Source organism: Salvelinus sp. IW2-2015, linkage group LG12 (genome assembly GCF_002910315.2).
Source record: "Salvelinus sp. IW2-2015 linkage group LG12, ASM291031v2, whole genome shotgun sequence".
Taxonomy (NCBI): domain Eukaryota; kingdom Metazoa; phylum Chordata; class Actinopteri; order Salmoniformes; family Salmonidae; genus Salvelinus; species Salvelinus sp. IW2-2015.
The window spans coordinates 9,916,213-9,932,926 of NC_036852.1; the positions used below are offsets into that span (position 1 = coordinate 9,916,213).

The 16,714-nt window shown below is 45.8% G+C and overlaps 1 protein-coding gene across 1 annotated transcript in view; it reads right to left on the reverse strand.

Annotated features, from left to right (window-relative positions):
* nrp2a (neuropilin 2a) overlaps positions 1 to 16,714 on the reverse strand; it is an 86,701-nt gene that overhangs the window by 14,346 nt on the left and 55,641 nt on the right. Inside the window, 2 exon segments of the mRNA XM_023997818.2 lie at positions 11,180 to 11,341; positions 12,150 to 12,230. Coding sequence (XP_023853586.1) covers positions 11,180 to 11,341; positions 12,150 to 12,230 — 243 coding nt within the window.

The following is a 16,714-nucleotide window of genomic DNA, read 5'->3' on the forward strand; positions in this document are numbered from 1 at the left end:
CCCAGTGGCCTGGGCTTGCCTCCGCTGTACCGCGCCCCACACACCCCTGTCTGCACATTATGCCAGAATCTATTCTACCACGCCCATAAATCTGCTCCTTTTATTCTTTGTCCCCAACACTCTAGGCGACCAGTTCTGATAGCCTTTAGCCGCACCCTCATCCTACTACTCCTCTGTTCCTCGGGTGATGTGGAGGTAAACCCAGGCCCTGCATGTCCCCAGTCACCCTCATTTGTTGACTTCTGTGATCGAAAAAGCCTTGGCCTCATGCATGTCAACATCAGAAGCTCCTCCCTAAGTTTGCCTTACTCACCGCTTTAGCACACTCTGCCAACCCTGATGTCCTTGCCGTGTCCGAATCCTGGCTTAGGAAGGCCACCAAAAATTCTGGGATTTCTATACCCAACTATAACACTTTCCGTCAAGATAGAACTGCCAAAGGGGAGGAGTTGCAATCTACTGCAGAGATAGCCTGCAAAGTTCTGTCATACTTTCCAGGTCTGCCCAACAGTTCGAACTTCTAATTTTAAAAATTAATCTCTCCAGAAATAAGTCTCTCACTGTTGCCGCCTGCTACCGACCGCCCCTCAGCTCCCAGCTGTGCCCTGGACACCATCTGTGAATTGATGCTCCCCATCTAGCTTCAGAGTTTGTTCTGTTAGGTGACCTAAACTGGGATATGCTTAACACCCCGGCAGTCCTACAATCCAAGCTTGATGCCCTCAATCTCACACAAATCATCAAGGAACCCCCAGGTACAACCCTAAATCCGTAAACATGGGCACCTAATAGAATTATCCTGACCAACCTGCCCTCCAAATACACCTCTGCTGTCTTCAATCAAGATCTCAGCGATCACTGCCTCATTGCCTGTATCCGCCACGGGTCCGCGGTCAAACGACCACCTCATCACTGTCAAACGCTCCCTAAAACACTTCTGCGAGCAGGCCTTTCTAATCGACCTGGCCCGGGTACCCTGGAAGGATATTGACTCATCCCGTCAGTTGAGGATGCCTGGTCATTCTTTAAAAGTTACTTCTCACCATATTAGACAAGCATGCTCCGTTCAAAAAATGCAAGACCAAGAACAGATATAGCCCTTGGTTCACTCCAGACCTGACTGCCCTCGACCAGCACAAAACATCTGTGGCGAACTGCAATAGCATCGAAGAGCCCCCGCGATATGCAACTGTTCAGGGAAGTCAGGTACCAATACACGCAGTCGTCAGGAAAGCAAAGGCCAGCTTTTTCAAGCAGAAATTTGCATCCTGTAGCTCTAACTCCAAAAAGTTCTGGGATACTGTAAAGTCCATGGAGAACAAGAGCACCTCCTCCCAGTGCCCACTGCACTGAGGCTAGGTAACACGGTCACCACCGATAAATCCGTGATAATCGAAGACTTCAACAAGCATTTCTCAATGGCTGGCCATGCCTTCTTCCTGGCGACTCCAACCTTGGCCAACAGCCCCGCCCCCCGCTGCTACTCGCCCAAGCCTCCCCAGCTTCTCCTTTACCCAAATCCAGATAGCAGATGTTCTGAAAGAGCTGGAAAACCTGACCCATACAAATCAGCTGGGCTTGACAATCTGGACCCCTATTTCTGAAACTGTCCGCCGCCATTGTCGCACCCCCTATTACCAGCCTGTTCAACCTCTCCTTCGTATCATCTGAGATCCCCAAGGATTGGAAAGCTGCCGCGGTCATCCCCCTCTTCAAAGGGGGAGACACCCTGGACCCAAACTGTTACAGACCTATATCCATCCTGCCCTGCCTATCTAAGGTCTTCGAAAGCCAAGTCAACAAACAGATCACTGACACTCTTGAATCCCACCGTACCTTCTCCGCTGTGCAATCCGGTTTCCGAGCCGGTCACGGGTGCACCTCAGCCACGCTCAAGGTACTAAACGATATCATAACCGCCATCGATAAAAGACATTACTGTGCAGCCGTCTTCATCGACCTGGCCAAGGCTTTCGACTCTGTCAATCACCATATTCTTCTTATGGCAGACTCAGTAGCCTCGGTTTTTCTAATGACTGCTTGCCTGGTTTCACCAACTACTTTGCAGACAGAGTTCAGTGTGTCAAATCGGAGGGCATGTTGTTCCGGTCCTCTGGCAGTCTCTATGGGGTACCAACAGGGTTCAAAATTCTCGGGCCGACTCTTTTCTCTGTATACATCAATGATGTTGCTCCTTGCTCGCGGGCGGATTCCACTGATCCACCTCTACGCAGACGACACCTTCTATAATACTTCCGGCCCTTCCTTGGACACTGTGCTATCCTAACCTCAACACGAGCTTCAAATGCCATACAACACTCCTTCTTGGCCTCCAACTGCTCTTAAACCGTAGTAAAACACAAATGCATGCTTTTCAAACCGTTCGCTGCCTGCACCCGCACGCCCGACTAGCATCACCACCCTGGACGGTTCCGACCTAGAATATGTGGACATCTATAAGTACCTAGGTGTCTGGCTAGACTGCAACCTCTCCTTCCAGACTCATATCAAACATCTCCATCCAAAATCAAATCAAGAATCGGCTTTTCTATTCCGCAACAAAGCCTCCTTCACTCACGCCGCCAAACTTACCCTAGTAAAACTGACTATCCTACCGATCCTCTGACTTCGGCGATGTCATCTACAAAATAGCTTTCCAATCTCTACTCAGCAAACTGGAATGCAGTTTATCACAGTGCCATTCGTTTTTGTTACTAAAGCACCTTATACGACCCACCACTGGCGACCTGTATGCCCTAGTCGGCTTGGCCCTCGCTTACATGTTCGTCGTCAGACCCACTGGCTCCAGGTCATCTACAAGGCTATGCTAGGTAAAGTGCCGCCTTATCTCAGTTCACTGGTCAAGATGGCTACACCCCCGCAGACCGCGCTCCAGCAGGTGTATCTCACTGATCATCCCTAAAGCCAAAACTCATTTGGACGCCTTTCCTTCCAGTTCTCTGCTGCCTGCGACTGGAACGAATTGCAAAAATCTCTGAAGTTGGAGACTTTTATCTCCCTCAACACTTTAAAAATCTGCTATCCGAGCAGCTAACCGATCGCTGCAGCTGTACATAGTCCATCTGTAAACTACCCCACCAATTTACCTACCTCACCCCCCATACTGCTTTTATTTATTTACTTTTCTGCTCTTTTGCACACCAGTATCTCTTCTTGCACATGATCATCTGATGATTTTATCACTCCAGTGTTAATCTGCCTAAATTGTAATTATTCGATTCATTGCCTACCTCATGCCTTTTGCACACATTGTATATAGATTCTCTTTTTTTCTTTTCTACCATGTTATTGACTTGTTTATTGTTTACTCCATGTGTAACTCTGTGTTGTCTGTTCACACTGCTATGCTTTATCTTGGCCAGGTCGCAGTTGCAAATGAGAACTTGTTCTCAACTAGCCTACCTGGTTAAATAAAGGTGAAATAAAAAAATAAAAAATAAATAAAAATGTCAATTCAGATAACTCACTTGTTATGGATTTAACACTTTGTCAAGGACATGTACACCCTGCAATGTGTGCCTAACTTGAATCTGGGAGACGACTGAAATCGGAGTTGTATGTGAGAGGGAGAGAAAGCTTACTACATTCGAGTGCGTATTATACCGCGCAGTACAGTATGTGCATGTGTGTGTAGCCACCCTAACAGTCCGTCTAGCAGATCACACAGTAGTATCTGTGGAGGGGAAGAAGGCTTCACCCACGATGACAGCCCCCCTCTGCTCTTCAGTGTGTGTCACACCAGACAGTGTGTGACAGGGTCTCCCTTGGCCCTTCCAAACACCACAGTGTGTGGAAGGAGCCCTCCCATTCAGCACCATACGGCACTGTCTATCACTGTGTGTCTATCTGTGTGTGTGAGTGTGTGTGTGTGACTGTGTGTATGAGTGTGTGTGTGTGTGCGCGAGTGTGTGTGTGCACGTGTGGTGTCTTCACCACACAGGAAACGTCCCCACTTTATCAAACTGATCTTAATGTGTTCGCAGATAACCCCCATCTCCCTACACCTCGGGTGAACCCGGCGTCTCTGAACGCTCCCCCCATTGTTCCGCAGCTTGTTCGGCGAATAGCTCATAATCGAGAGGGGCGCGTTCACGGGATGTGATGCAACAGCATTATTAATCCATTTTCTCGACAGTCTCCTGCGGCGAGCGAAGACGAGGAGAACTCAGTCTACAAACGCAGGCCTCGTTGTGGACGCCGCCAGCACCACACGTTGATACGCTACGGCGCGAGTTCTCCAGCTGTTAGGTTTTCACATTTTAAAAGAGAGAGATCGAGAGGTTACTGGGTCTGGGTTTTCTGGGTCACGAGAGAGATAAAGGGAGGGAGGGAGAGAGGGGAGGGAGAGAGAGAGAGAAAGAGCCAGAGAGCGCGGGAGAGTGAGACAGAGAAAGAAAGGGAGAATGAGTGTGAGAGAGAGAGAAAGGGAGAATGATGATCGAGAGAGAGAGAGAGAGAGAAAATGGAATGGGAGAGAGAGAAAGGGAGAATGGGAGGAGAGCGAGAGAGAGAGAGAGAAGAAAGGGAGAATGAGTGATAGAGAAGGGAGAATGAGAGAGGAGAGAGAGAGAGAGAGAGAGAAAGAAGGGAGAATGAGTGATAGAGAAAGGGAGAATGAGTGAGAGAGAGAGAGAAAGGGAGAATGAGTGAGAGAGAAGAAGAGAGAGAGAGAGAGAGAGAGAGAGAGAGAGAGAGAGAGAGAGAGAGAGAGAGAGAGAGAGACAGAGAGAGAGAGACGAGAGAGAGAAGAGAGAGAGGAAAACATACCAATTCAGGATCTGGCTACTAAAATACTTGAATCAGTCATAGAGCCCATTGCCTTTATGGTTGTGGAGGTCTTGGTGGTCGTCGCTCACCCCCAACCAAGATTTCACAAATGGGACAAACACCAATTGAGACTCTGCCATGCAGAATTTCGCAAAAAATATCCTCCGTGTACAACGTAAGAACACAAATAATGCATGCAGAGCAGAAAAGAGCCGTTAAATTCTACAAACCCTAAGGAAGCGATTCCAAACCTTCCATAACAAGCCATCACCTACAGAGAGATGAACGTGAGAAGATCCCTAAGCAAGCTGGTCCTAGGGCTCTGTTCACAAACACAAACCACAGAGCCCCAGGACAAGCAGCAATTAGACCAACCAAATCATGAGAAAACAAAAGATAATTACTTTGACACTTGGAAGAATTAACAAAAAAACAGACAAAACTAGAATGCTATTTGGCCCTAACAGAGAGTACAGTGGCAGAATAACCTGACCACTGTGACTGACCAAACTTAAGGAAGCTTTGAACTTGTAACAGACCGTCAGTGAGCATAGCCTTGCTATTGAGCAAAGGCTGCCGTAGGCAGCCATGGCTCTCAGAGAAGAAGGGCTATGTGGCATCTGCCCAAAAATGCAGGTGGAAACTGATGGGTCATCTTTCCTAACTCTCCTCGCCCCAATGTAGACTATTAGAGAGACATATTTCCCTCAAGATTACCCACAGATCCACAAAGAATCTTGAAAAACAATCTCCAATTTTCGATAAACTCCCATATCTACTGGGAGAAATTTCCACAGTGTGCCCATCACAGCAGCAGAATTTGTTGACCCTGTTTGCCACACAGAAAAGGGCAACCAGTGAAGAACAGAACAACCATTGTAAATACACCCATATTTTATATTTATTCTTAATTGTGTGCTTTAAACCATTTGTACTTTGTTACAAACTGTGTATATAATATAACATTTTGTTAATGTCTTATTGTTTGGAACTTGTATGTGTAATGCTTTACTCTTAATATTTGTATTGTTTTATTCACTTTTGTCAAAATATCTACCACGTCACTCATTGCTTGGGAATGTACCACATGTTTCATGCCAATAAAGCCCTTGAATTGGAATTGAATTGAGGAGAGCAGAGAGAGAGAGAGAGAGAGAGAGAGAGGAGAGAAGAGACGAAGAGACGAGAAGAGAAGGGATTGAGAAGGAGAGAGAAGAGTAAAAAGAGTAGAGAGAAGAGAGGAGACAGGAGGAGAATGAGTGCAGAGGAGAGAGAGAGGGAGAATAGTGAAGAGCGAAGAGCGAGAAAGGAGAAGAGTAAGGATGGAAGGAGAGCAGGAAAGAGAGAGAGAGAGAGAGAGAGAGAGAGGAGAGAGAAGAGAGGATATAGAGAGAGTGAGGAGGAGAATGGGATGAGAAGGAGACAGGATAGAAGAGAAAGCGGAGAATGATAAGCGGAATCTAGTGAAGGAGAGAGTGAATGATGACCAGCAGAGAAGAAAGGAGAATGGATGAGAGAGAGAGATCGGAGGAGAGTACGAGAAGGGAGAGAGTAAGAGAGAGAGAGAGAGAGAGAGAGAAAGAGAGAGAGAGAGAGAGGAGAGAAGGGGAAATGAGTGAGTCGAGAGAATGAGAGAGAAAGTCGTAGCAATGGTTAATGAGTGATAGAGAAGAAAGGCGGAGATTGATTCGAGTCGATAGAGAGTGAGTGACGCTGGAAGAGAATGCGACGAGATGAGAGCAGGAATAAGGGAGAATTGAGTGAGAGAGAGAGAGGAGAAGAGTGAGATAGAGAGAGGGGAGCCAATGATTAGAGGGACAGAGAAAACACTGGATGGAGAATGTAGCTAGAGAATGTGGCAGAGTGGATAGAGGGGGATGAGTAAGAGAGAGAGAATGTAGAGAGAGAGAAATGAGGTGAGATGAAGTGAGAATGAGGAGAGAGAAGGCGATCAAATGTGAGAGAGGAGAGGAGGAAGAGAGAGAGCTGAGAGAGAAGAGAGAAGGAGATTAAGGCGTGAGAATGATGTGAGAGAGAGAAAAGAGCAGGGTACTTGAGACGTGTGATTGTTTATGGTGTAAGAAGTTTTGATCGATATAGGTTGAGTCAAATAAAATCGAAGTGAATCAGTAGACGATAACTCTCTGAGTGATCAGCCCAGAGAAGGGGTCAGAACTGAGTTGCGAGTCTTGAGAGCGCAGCAAACGGGGCAAGAATTGAAGTGGAGAGGGAGAGGGGAGATGAGTGAGAGAGAGAAGGGAAGAATCGACGCTGAGAGAGAGACAGGAGAATGAGTGAGAGAGCGGAAGGGGAGAATGCAGTGTAGAGAAGAGAGAGAGAATGAAGTGAACGTGAGAGACGAAAAGGGTGAGAAATGAGTAGATGTAGAGAGATAATGGGAGAATGAGTGAGTCAGAGAGAGAGAATGAGTGAGTTCAGAGGTTCTAGGTAGATATGTCGAGTCAGAGGATAGCTGGAAGAGAGAACAGCGATGAAGCTAACCCCTGAGTGAGAGAGCAAAGGGAGAATGTGGAGAGAGAGAGAACTGAAGTGCACATAGGAAACTGAGACGAAATTCTGTAGGAGTAGTAAATGAGTGCATGAGAGCAGAGAGAGAAAGGGAGAATGAGAGCGACTTTGACAGAGAGAAAGGGAGAATGGGAGTGACGAGATAGGAGAATGAGTGATAGAAGCGAGAATGAGTGAGATAGAGAAAAGGGGAAAGAATGAGTGATAGAGAGGGCGGACGGGAGAAATGAGTGAGCCCGAGAGAGAGTAGGACACGCAGATGCTAGAGTGAGAGAGAGAGAAAGGGAGAATGAGTGGATTAGCAGAGAGAAAAGGGAATGAGTGATGAGAAGAAGGGCGAGAATGATGATCAGGAGAGAAGGGACCGATGAGTGAAGAAAGAGGAGAGAGAGAGAAAGCGGATGAACAGGAGCTCGAGCCACGAGAGATGGATAGCGCGGAGGATACTTATTGAGTGCTAGTAGCAGCTCATGAACGTGGGAGCAAATAGAGTGGAGAGAGAAACGGGAGATGCAGTCTGAGAAAGCCGAAGAGAAGGAGTGTTAGCAACATGAGTAGGACTAGAGACAGGAGGCAAGTAAGCAGAGAAGTGTTGTGAGCTCATTAGCAGAGTAGAAGGAAGAAACATGAGTGAGAGAGGTAAGGGAGAAGTAGAGAAAGACGTGAGAATGAGTGAGAGAGAGAGAGAGAAAGGGAGAATGAGTGAGAGAGGAGGAGAGAAATGGGGAGAATAAGTGAGAGAGGAGAGAAAGGGGATAAGTGGCGTGTCCCTGGAGTTAATCTACCAGGTCAAGTTGTCATAAGAGAAGAGAAGGAGAATACCAGATAGGTGAAAGTATCAACTGCGAGAGAGAGAGAAAGGGGCGAGATTCAGTATCGGCTGATAGAGTGTATAGCTGCATGAAGAGAGAAGGGGAGAACACTGACGTGACGCAGCGAAGATGCGAAGAGAGGGAGAGAGTGACTCGGAGATATGAATATGAGTGGCGATAGTGAAGAGGGAGAATGAGTGATAGAGAAGAGAGAAAGAGTGGGAGATATGCCAAGCTCTGATAGAAGAGAGAGAGATGAGAGAATGTCACTGAGAGAGAGAGAGAGATAAAGAAGAATTGCTAGTGAGGAAGAGAGAGAATGAGTCGAAGAGTGAGCGAGAGAGAGTAATTCAAGTCCGAGTGCAGAAGTGAGAAGCAAGGAGAAAGGGGAGAAGTAGAGTGATAGGAGAGAGAGCGGGAGAAATAGTGATAGAAAGAGGAGAGAGAAAGGGAGAATATAGTAAGTTGCAGAGAGAAGTGGGAGAATGAGTGATCAGAGACGTGATCAGGGGAAGAAATGAGTGATCAGAAAGAGAGAGGAGATGAACGAAGGGAGAAATGAGTTTGAGAGCAGAGAGAGAAGGGAGAAATTGAGTGATAGCGGAGAGAAGGGGAGATGAGATGAGAGAGAGAAAGGGAGGAGATGAGTAGAGAGAGAGCAAGGGAGAATGACGTGATAGAGAGAGACAAGGGAGAATGAGTGATAGAGAAAAGGAAGAATGAGTGAAGAGAGAAGAGAGAGAAAGGGGAATGAAGTGAGAGAGAGAGAGAGAAAGGGAAGAATGAGTGAGAGAGAGAGAGAGACGATGCAAGGGAGAATGAGTGAGAGAGAGATGAGAGAAAGGGAGAATACGAGTGGATGACGAAAGGAGAGAGAAAAGGGAGATACAGTGACGAGACGAGAGAGAGAAAGGGAGAAAGGTGAGAGAGAGAGAGAGAAGGGAGAATAAGTGATAGAACAGTCGAAGTAGAGAGAGAAAGGGTAAGAAGTGAGTGAGAAGATCGAGAAAGAAGAGTGATTAGAGAGAGAGAAGGGGCAGAATGAGTGAGAGAGAGAGAGAGAGAGGAGAATTGAGTGAGAGAGGAGAGAGAGCGGAAGATGAGTAGAGAGAGGAAGGGATGAAAGTGAGAGAGAAGGTAGAACGAGTGGAGAAGAATGAGGAGTGAATAGAGAGAGAAGTGGGAAATGAGGTTGAATTAGAAAGAGAGAAGCAGAGACAAAGGGAGCATGAGTGAGAGAGAATGAAGAGAAAGGGAGAAAGAAGTGACTAGGATGAGAGGAAGGGGAGAATGAGTGACGAAGAGAGAACGGGAGAATGAGTGATAGAGAGTCAAGACATAGGAGAATGAGTTGATGAGAGAGAAGAAAGGGAGACTGAGTGAGATAAGAGAAAGGAAGATGAGATGAGCGTAGAGTGAGAGAGAGAGAATGGAGGAGAATTGAAGGAAGAGAGAGTGATGAGAAAGGGTAGAAATGAGTGAAGGACAGAGAGAGAGAAAGGGAGAAAAGTCTGCAGGAGAAGAGAGAGGAGACGGAATAGCTGCGAGAATAGGAGAGGAGAAGGGGGAGAAGAGAGAAAGGGAGATAAGTGAGTAGAGAGAGAAGAGAAAGGGAGAATAAGTGATGATAGAGGCCAGTATGGAGAGAAGGAAGGCTAGAAATGAGTGAGAGGAGAGAGAGTGATATGGAGAGCAGAGAGGGAGAATGAGTGAGAGAGAGAAGAGAGAGTGAATAAGAGGAGAGAGTGAGATGAGTATAGACAGAGAGAGAGAGAGGAGATGTAGAGAAATGAGTGATAAGAGAGAAGAGAATGAGTGAAGAGAGAGAGAGGAGATGAGTGATAGAGAGAGAGAGAGAATGAGAGAGAAAGAGGAGAGAGAACGAGAGAGATGAGAATGAGCTGATGAGAGTGAGCGAGAGAGAGAGAGAGAGAGAGAAAGGGAGAATGAGTGCGAGAGAGAGAGAGAAAGAGAAGGAGGAGAGAGAGAGAGAGAGAGAGAGAGAGAGAGAGTAGAGAGAATGGGAGAGAGAGAATGGGAGAGAGAGAAAGGGAGAATGAGTGAGGCTAATGATGATTTGGCTACAATCTTCGACCTACATACCCAGGGATTCCCCAATCTAAAGCCCAGGTGACATCAGAGATTCCCAACCACTTTGAGCACGAGCAGGTCCTGAAACTCCCCCTTCAATTCTTCACAGCTGCAGCTCGTTAAATATTTCATGGGCCCCATTCGAAATATATCAAAACCAATGAATTTTAAAACAAGGTCAGGATAACAATCCCTTTAACCCCCAGTGGCTGAGTCCCGAATGGCCCCCTATTCCCTATTATAGTGCACTACTTTTGACCAGGACCCATAGGAACTTCTCATAGGGACCTGGTCAAAAGTAGTGCACCACATAGCAAATAGGATGCCATTTATAGCACAGTCAGTGTAAGAAAACCTCAAAGAAAAACTCCAAACTGCTCATATCTTTAATTAATATGCCAAAAGCTTCACTCTTTTTTTGATCTGGGGGTATGTATAAAGGGAACTTAATAATTGCTCTAAGTACATGGAAGTCTACTTAGAGAGCCAGAGATTTGCCTGCAAGGTAATCGAGGGGCAGGAAAGCGCGGCTGGGAATAATGGTTTTCCTGGTTTTTCCTCTGGAATCTCTTGCCTCTGTCGTTAATAAGTGCTACTGGTTCTTAACTTTTTCCTGCCCAGAACTCTCCCGGAACGATCCGTTAGCATCACAGAGTTGTAGCGCAGTCACATAGAGCAGACTGGATGAGTTACACATTATGCGTGTGTGCGTGTGAGCGTGCGTGTACGTCTGTGTGGTTGAGTGTCACAAAATCAGCCTCGGCTGGGGCTCAAACAGAGTTTTTGTACCTCCACATGTTCACAAACACTAAACAAGGACTTTACTGTATATCAAGCTAAATTAGCCCAAGTGGCTATCTAACCTCTTTCTTGCCTTCTGATCATGGTTGTGGTGAACCACCATTGCCAACTCTGACTTAGGTGGGGAAGCTCGCTGTGCTATGCTCAGGGAGACTTACCGGTGGGGGGCAGAGTGTGGTCCAGGCTGGGCCCCTGGGCTGGGGCTTTGGAGCTGTTGTGGAGGGACCAATGGAGCGAGGCGCTGGGGTCGTGAGTCCAGCCACACAGACCCTGCTCAAAGTCACACACACCACCCATGGATGGAGGGGAGGAGCTAGCTCCTGGAGAGAAAGGGTGGGAGAGGGACGGAGAAAGACAGAGAGAGATAGAGCGAGAGACATCAACCATCAAACATTCTACAATAACATCCACTACCGTTCAAAAGTTTGGGGTCACTTAGAAATGTCCTTGTTTTTGAAAGAAAAGCAACATTTTTTGCCCATTAAAATAACATCAAATTGATCAGAAATACAGTGTAGACATTGTTAATGTTGTAAATGACTATTATAGCTGGAAGCGACTGATTTGTTAATGGAATATCTACATAGGCGTACAGAGGCCCATTATCAGCGAACATTACTCCTGTGTTCCAATGGCACGTTGTATTAGCTAATCCAGGTTTATCATTTTAAAAGTGTAATTGATGCTCCAGATACTCAACTAGTCTAAAGAAGGCCAGTTTTATTGCTTCTTTAATCAGGACAACAGTTTTCAGCTGTGCTAACATAATTGCAAAAGGGTTTTCTAATGATCACTGAGCCTTTTATAATGATAAACTTGGATTAGCTAACACAATGTGACATTGGAACACAGGAGTGATGGTAGCTGATAATGGGCCTCTGTACGCCTATGTAGATATTCCATTAAAAATCAGCCGTTTCCTGCTACAATATTCATTTACAACATTAACAATGTCTACACTGTATTTCTGATCAATTTGATGTTATTTTAATGGACATTTTTTTTGTTGCTTTTCTTTCAAAAACAAGGACATTTCTAAGTGACCCCACACTTTTGAACGGCAGTGTACATACAAACATAAATTATCTATATGCAACATTTCCACATAGCATGCTTACAGACACTCACCTCTGCTCGCCCGCTGGGCAGTGCTGCTCTCCATTGGACCAGACAAAGTGGGAGTGGCTGTGTTGGCCAGAGTGCTGGTTTCTATGGAGACACAACACATAAGTGTTGTCAGTTACATCCAAGATGCTCAAAATGAAACATACTCAATGTAACATACTCAAACAAACAACACCGCTCTGTGAATGTGACCACAGCTTTCTGAGTAATCAACAGTTTGCCCATGAATACAATTTCTCAATCTCTCCTTCTCACAGACTCGTGCTCACTCCACACGCCTAAACGAGAGTCTGAGGTCATATCCCTCGCTCCCTCCCTCCCTTCCCCTCCCAGTTGAGGTGACAGGCTGAGCCAGGTGGTGATAACCCAGTCATGTTGTGTCTCTTAGCCCAGACATCTCCCTCCCTCCATGGGTCTCGACCGTCTCCACTGTCTCCACCTCCATCCACAGCCCAGTCAGACCAGCTGCTGGGGCCCTGGCAGGACAGGCCAGACACCACTGGCTCCATGGGTGATGGATGGGTCTAGCCAGTTCACCTTGGAGTGGATGATCACACACACACACTCCTTCCAGCGGCACATGGCCTACAGACTGCATTAGGAATGTTATCGGCAATGAGTAGCCATGTTATTGGGACCAGATGGGACAACCCTGGTTTCGTTATGCAAAGACAGAGGGAAAGGTTTGGGTCATCCCTGCTTTCCAACCACAGTCTAACCAAGGTCCTAATCATATTATCATACACCCATGGCCCCCATATATCGCATCATGGGAATTTGTGGAAACTCTGTTCCAAACTCTGTTCCAAACTCTGTTCCAAACTCTTTTCCTAACTCTTTTCCTAACTCTTTTCCTAACTCTTTTCCTAACTCTGTTCCAAAAGTTTGGGAACCACTGCCTTAAGAGTATACCGTACATTCGACTTGTGCTTTCGGATCATTTCTATGTGAAAATGTGTATCCAAGATGGCAACAACAACAGCAAAAAATCCAAGCATTCATACATTCGACAACAAACATGGAGGGAAGTTGATTACGTTGTCCATATTACAGACAGACTGAAAGCGAGTCCTGCTGAGAGCGAAACTAGTCCCGCTGGGAATGAGGCTGTCCTAATATGGACACCATGGATGATTGATCCTTTGACATTTTACCGTGACACAACTGCCTGCGAGGAAAAAAATTTGACGGATGAAATGAATGAAAGGAACACAGCCGGACGTCTGGCGCTGTGGAGAAAACACAGCTAAAATAGCGCTACATGAAAGAACAGTGCCCAGCTGTTGAGGTCTCTGACTGCGTGACATTAGCCTAACGGTAATGTCACACCCTGCAAAGAGGCAATTAGTTGGCCTAACAGATTTTAATCACCGAGGAGCTATGGGGAACCCACCGGCAATACATGACCCGCCTACTCCTCCCTAACCTTTTTCACATCCGAGGACCGTGTATCCTGTTATTTTATCCCCCTTAGCGCAAGCCATTCCTCCAAGCCATTGCATCTCTGTGCTTTCAAAGGTCAGGCCTTGTCACAGTGTAAACGGCTTGACCTTTAAGGGGTGTGACACGTGTGTGTGTGTCTGTCTGTGTGTGCGTGTGCGTGTATGACAGAGGTGTCAGGGGTAACGGGAGAGAGACGAGGGGCTATGACCTGCCTGCCTCTCCCCGAGGGCTCTCCACTCCTTGACATGTGTGAGGAAGCAGCTACAGAGCTGCGCCGAGAGGCCGGCCCTTATACAGTATCACTGTGCCTTTCTCCTAGTGCAGGAGGGCCTCCTTGTGCAGGAGGGCCTCCTCATGCAGCAGAAGCAGGACTAACCGTGCAGGGAGAGGATCCCCTCACGCATCAGAAGGCCTCCTCATGCAGGGAGAGGGACCCTCATGCAGGAATAGCCCCTTCAAATCAATTCAAATCTGATTTGTCACGTGCTGAATACAACAGACCTTACAGTGAAACGCGTACTTACAAGCCATTAACCAACAACGCTTTAAGAAATTTAAGGGGAAAAAAGTGTTAAGTAAAAAAAAAGATAAGTAAAAAATAGAAAATAAAAGTAACAAATATTTAAACCGCAGCAGTAAAATAACAATAGCGAGGCTATGTACAGGGGGTTACTGGTACAGAGTCAATGTGCGGGGACACCAGTTAGTCGAGGAGGCTGAGGATGCACTGCACTTCAGACCGGAAAGGAGTACAGGGCCTATATGTATCAAGTGTCTTATATTAGGAAGGCTGTTTCAGGATCTACTCAGCGCTCGATGTTATGTCATTTATTGTGATCTAAAAGGCAAAACCCATCCTAAATCAGGAGTCCTACTCTGAGACGCTTGATACAAACTGCACCCGGGGAAGTGTCATGTTACAGAGAATACAGTGAACAGCGCTCCACCTCTTCCTCACTGTTCTCAATTCCCCCGGCCCCCTACTTCTCTTCTGGAAAACAGCCATAGCTCTCTCTGAACAATCTGACTCAACAAAATTTGAGCAAGACAAAAAAAAGTGTCAATTATGTAAAGAGCCTCTGTAAAACAGACACACACACACACACACACACACACACACACACACACACACACACGAAATTGTGCATGCTGGAAAAACATGTTGTTTTTCCTTCCCTGCCGGACATGTAGGGGTAAGTGTTATAAGAGTGGGTCACCACCCCCTGTGACACCCACGTCACATGGTGAGCGAGAAAACGCTGGCGCAAAAAAGAGTGCAGACACAAACACGGCAGAGCCTTAGCATCCTCCCCACACTCTGGATTATCATTATCAAAAGGAATAAGACACTGGGCTCTATTTTCGGCAGGCATTAAACCAGCGCAATTGTCAAACGCACGCTCCGTTACAAGTTCGACCTGTTAAAGCCGGCGCTCTTCTATTTTCAAACCCTAGCGCCAGGATTGGTAATTTAGCTGTTTTATATGGGCTCGCTTGTGCCGAGGTGGGAGGGGTGGCATTGTTTTAGCCGTGTCCTTAAAAACCTGCGTCAATTTCAGGCAGCGCTCGTGGAGATATTTAAGACCGACCAAAATCTGGTTTTAGCAATAACGCGGTTGTTTATGGCACGGATTTTGACAGCAGAAGTGCAGCCGATCCAGCCATGATGTACAGTGCCCATATGCACATGGAACAAGAGAGATGTACTTGTTGTGCCCGTATACCCCGTATGTAGTATAATTTTTTTTTTTTTTTTTTTATCCCATTTCGTTTAATTTTTATTAAAAAAACAAGTATAGCCTTCCCTCCTCAATATAGGCTGTTTTTTTTGTCTTGCCCAATGCATTTTGTTTCTGCCCAATGCATTCGCTCACTTTGGAATACATCTTAAATCACCAAAGCTTTATTAAAAGATCAAGTTTGGGAGCCTTTTTATCGATGTACGTTATTTTAGCCAGCTCCTGTTATTATTTTGCATGTGCGTAAAAATCCCTCAACGCAGGCTATATGCCCATCATTGAAAGAGGTTTGCTTGTTTTCTGTTTCGTTTGATTAAAACACATTACCTCTTTGGCTACCCTTACCCTACTATAACGAACGCTGGTTCAACAGTAGTGTGTCTGGTGTCTTTCTTATCCTGGCCATGCATTAGCCAAAAAAGGTTTCTAAATGTTTCACTCTTAGTCAGCATGCTTTTGCATTATTCACACAGGCTGGTATACATCCCCATTCTGAAAGAGGACATCTTGTCCTGTTACCAAAGACGTTCTCCGCCAAACAGTTTCAAATGATTCAGTCCTATAACGCCATATCAACGGTAGGCCCAGGCTATACATTGCTTACTGAGAACGTGCCTCGCACATACAATACAATTCACAGGAGCGTAGTATTTTTTTCATTGAAGCCAATTACAACAATATTGTCTGTCAACACTCCAAACATATTGAGTAAACACTGTTTTTTTAATTTTTTTACTGTTGGTATTACTCATTAGTATAGCCTATGCTATTCAATCCACAATGGACTAGGAAAAGACAATTTCGTGCCCCCAGCCTAATTGGAGTTGACGACAACGCAAAGACGTCAATAACCCGAGACAACAGCATGCAGTATTGAGCTATGAAATGTGTCGATAGGCCAATGAGTGTCACACCTATATTTTTTCATAACTAATCAACATTATTTAAAAAAGATGCCAAAAATACTGTGTTTCAATGTCAAACTTGCATTTATTTTTTTGTCTTCTGTGATGTCTATAAAGTATAAATTGAATACAGGTCAACTCTATACCTGACATGGTGTCTTCTTTTACAGGAGGCTTTTGTTTAAGCCCATAACCATGTGTGTGAGGTGTATACTTTTGTTTCAAAGTAGATTTAAGACTACAGAGAAACACTGTGTGACCCTGATTTAGCCCACTGCAGTAACAGGTTAAACCAGAGCCCAATATGTCCTTGAAGACTGTGAAACAAAGCCTAAGAGAAACCTCCAAAGTTGATCTTGAAAGAAGACACAAGAGATATCCAGGCAGAGTTTTGTGTTCGATGCGTATGTGTGTGCATAAGTGTGTGTGTGTATGTAAGAAATGAGACCAAAGAGCCTGGAATGGACAGCAGAGAACAGAG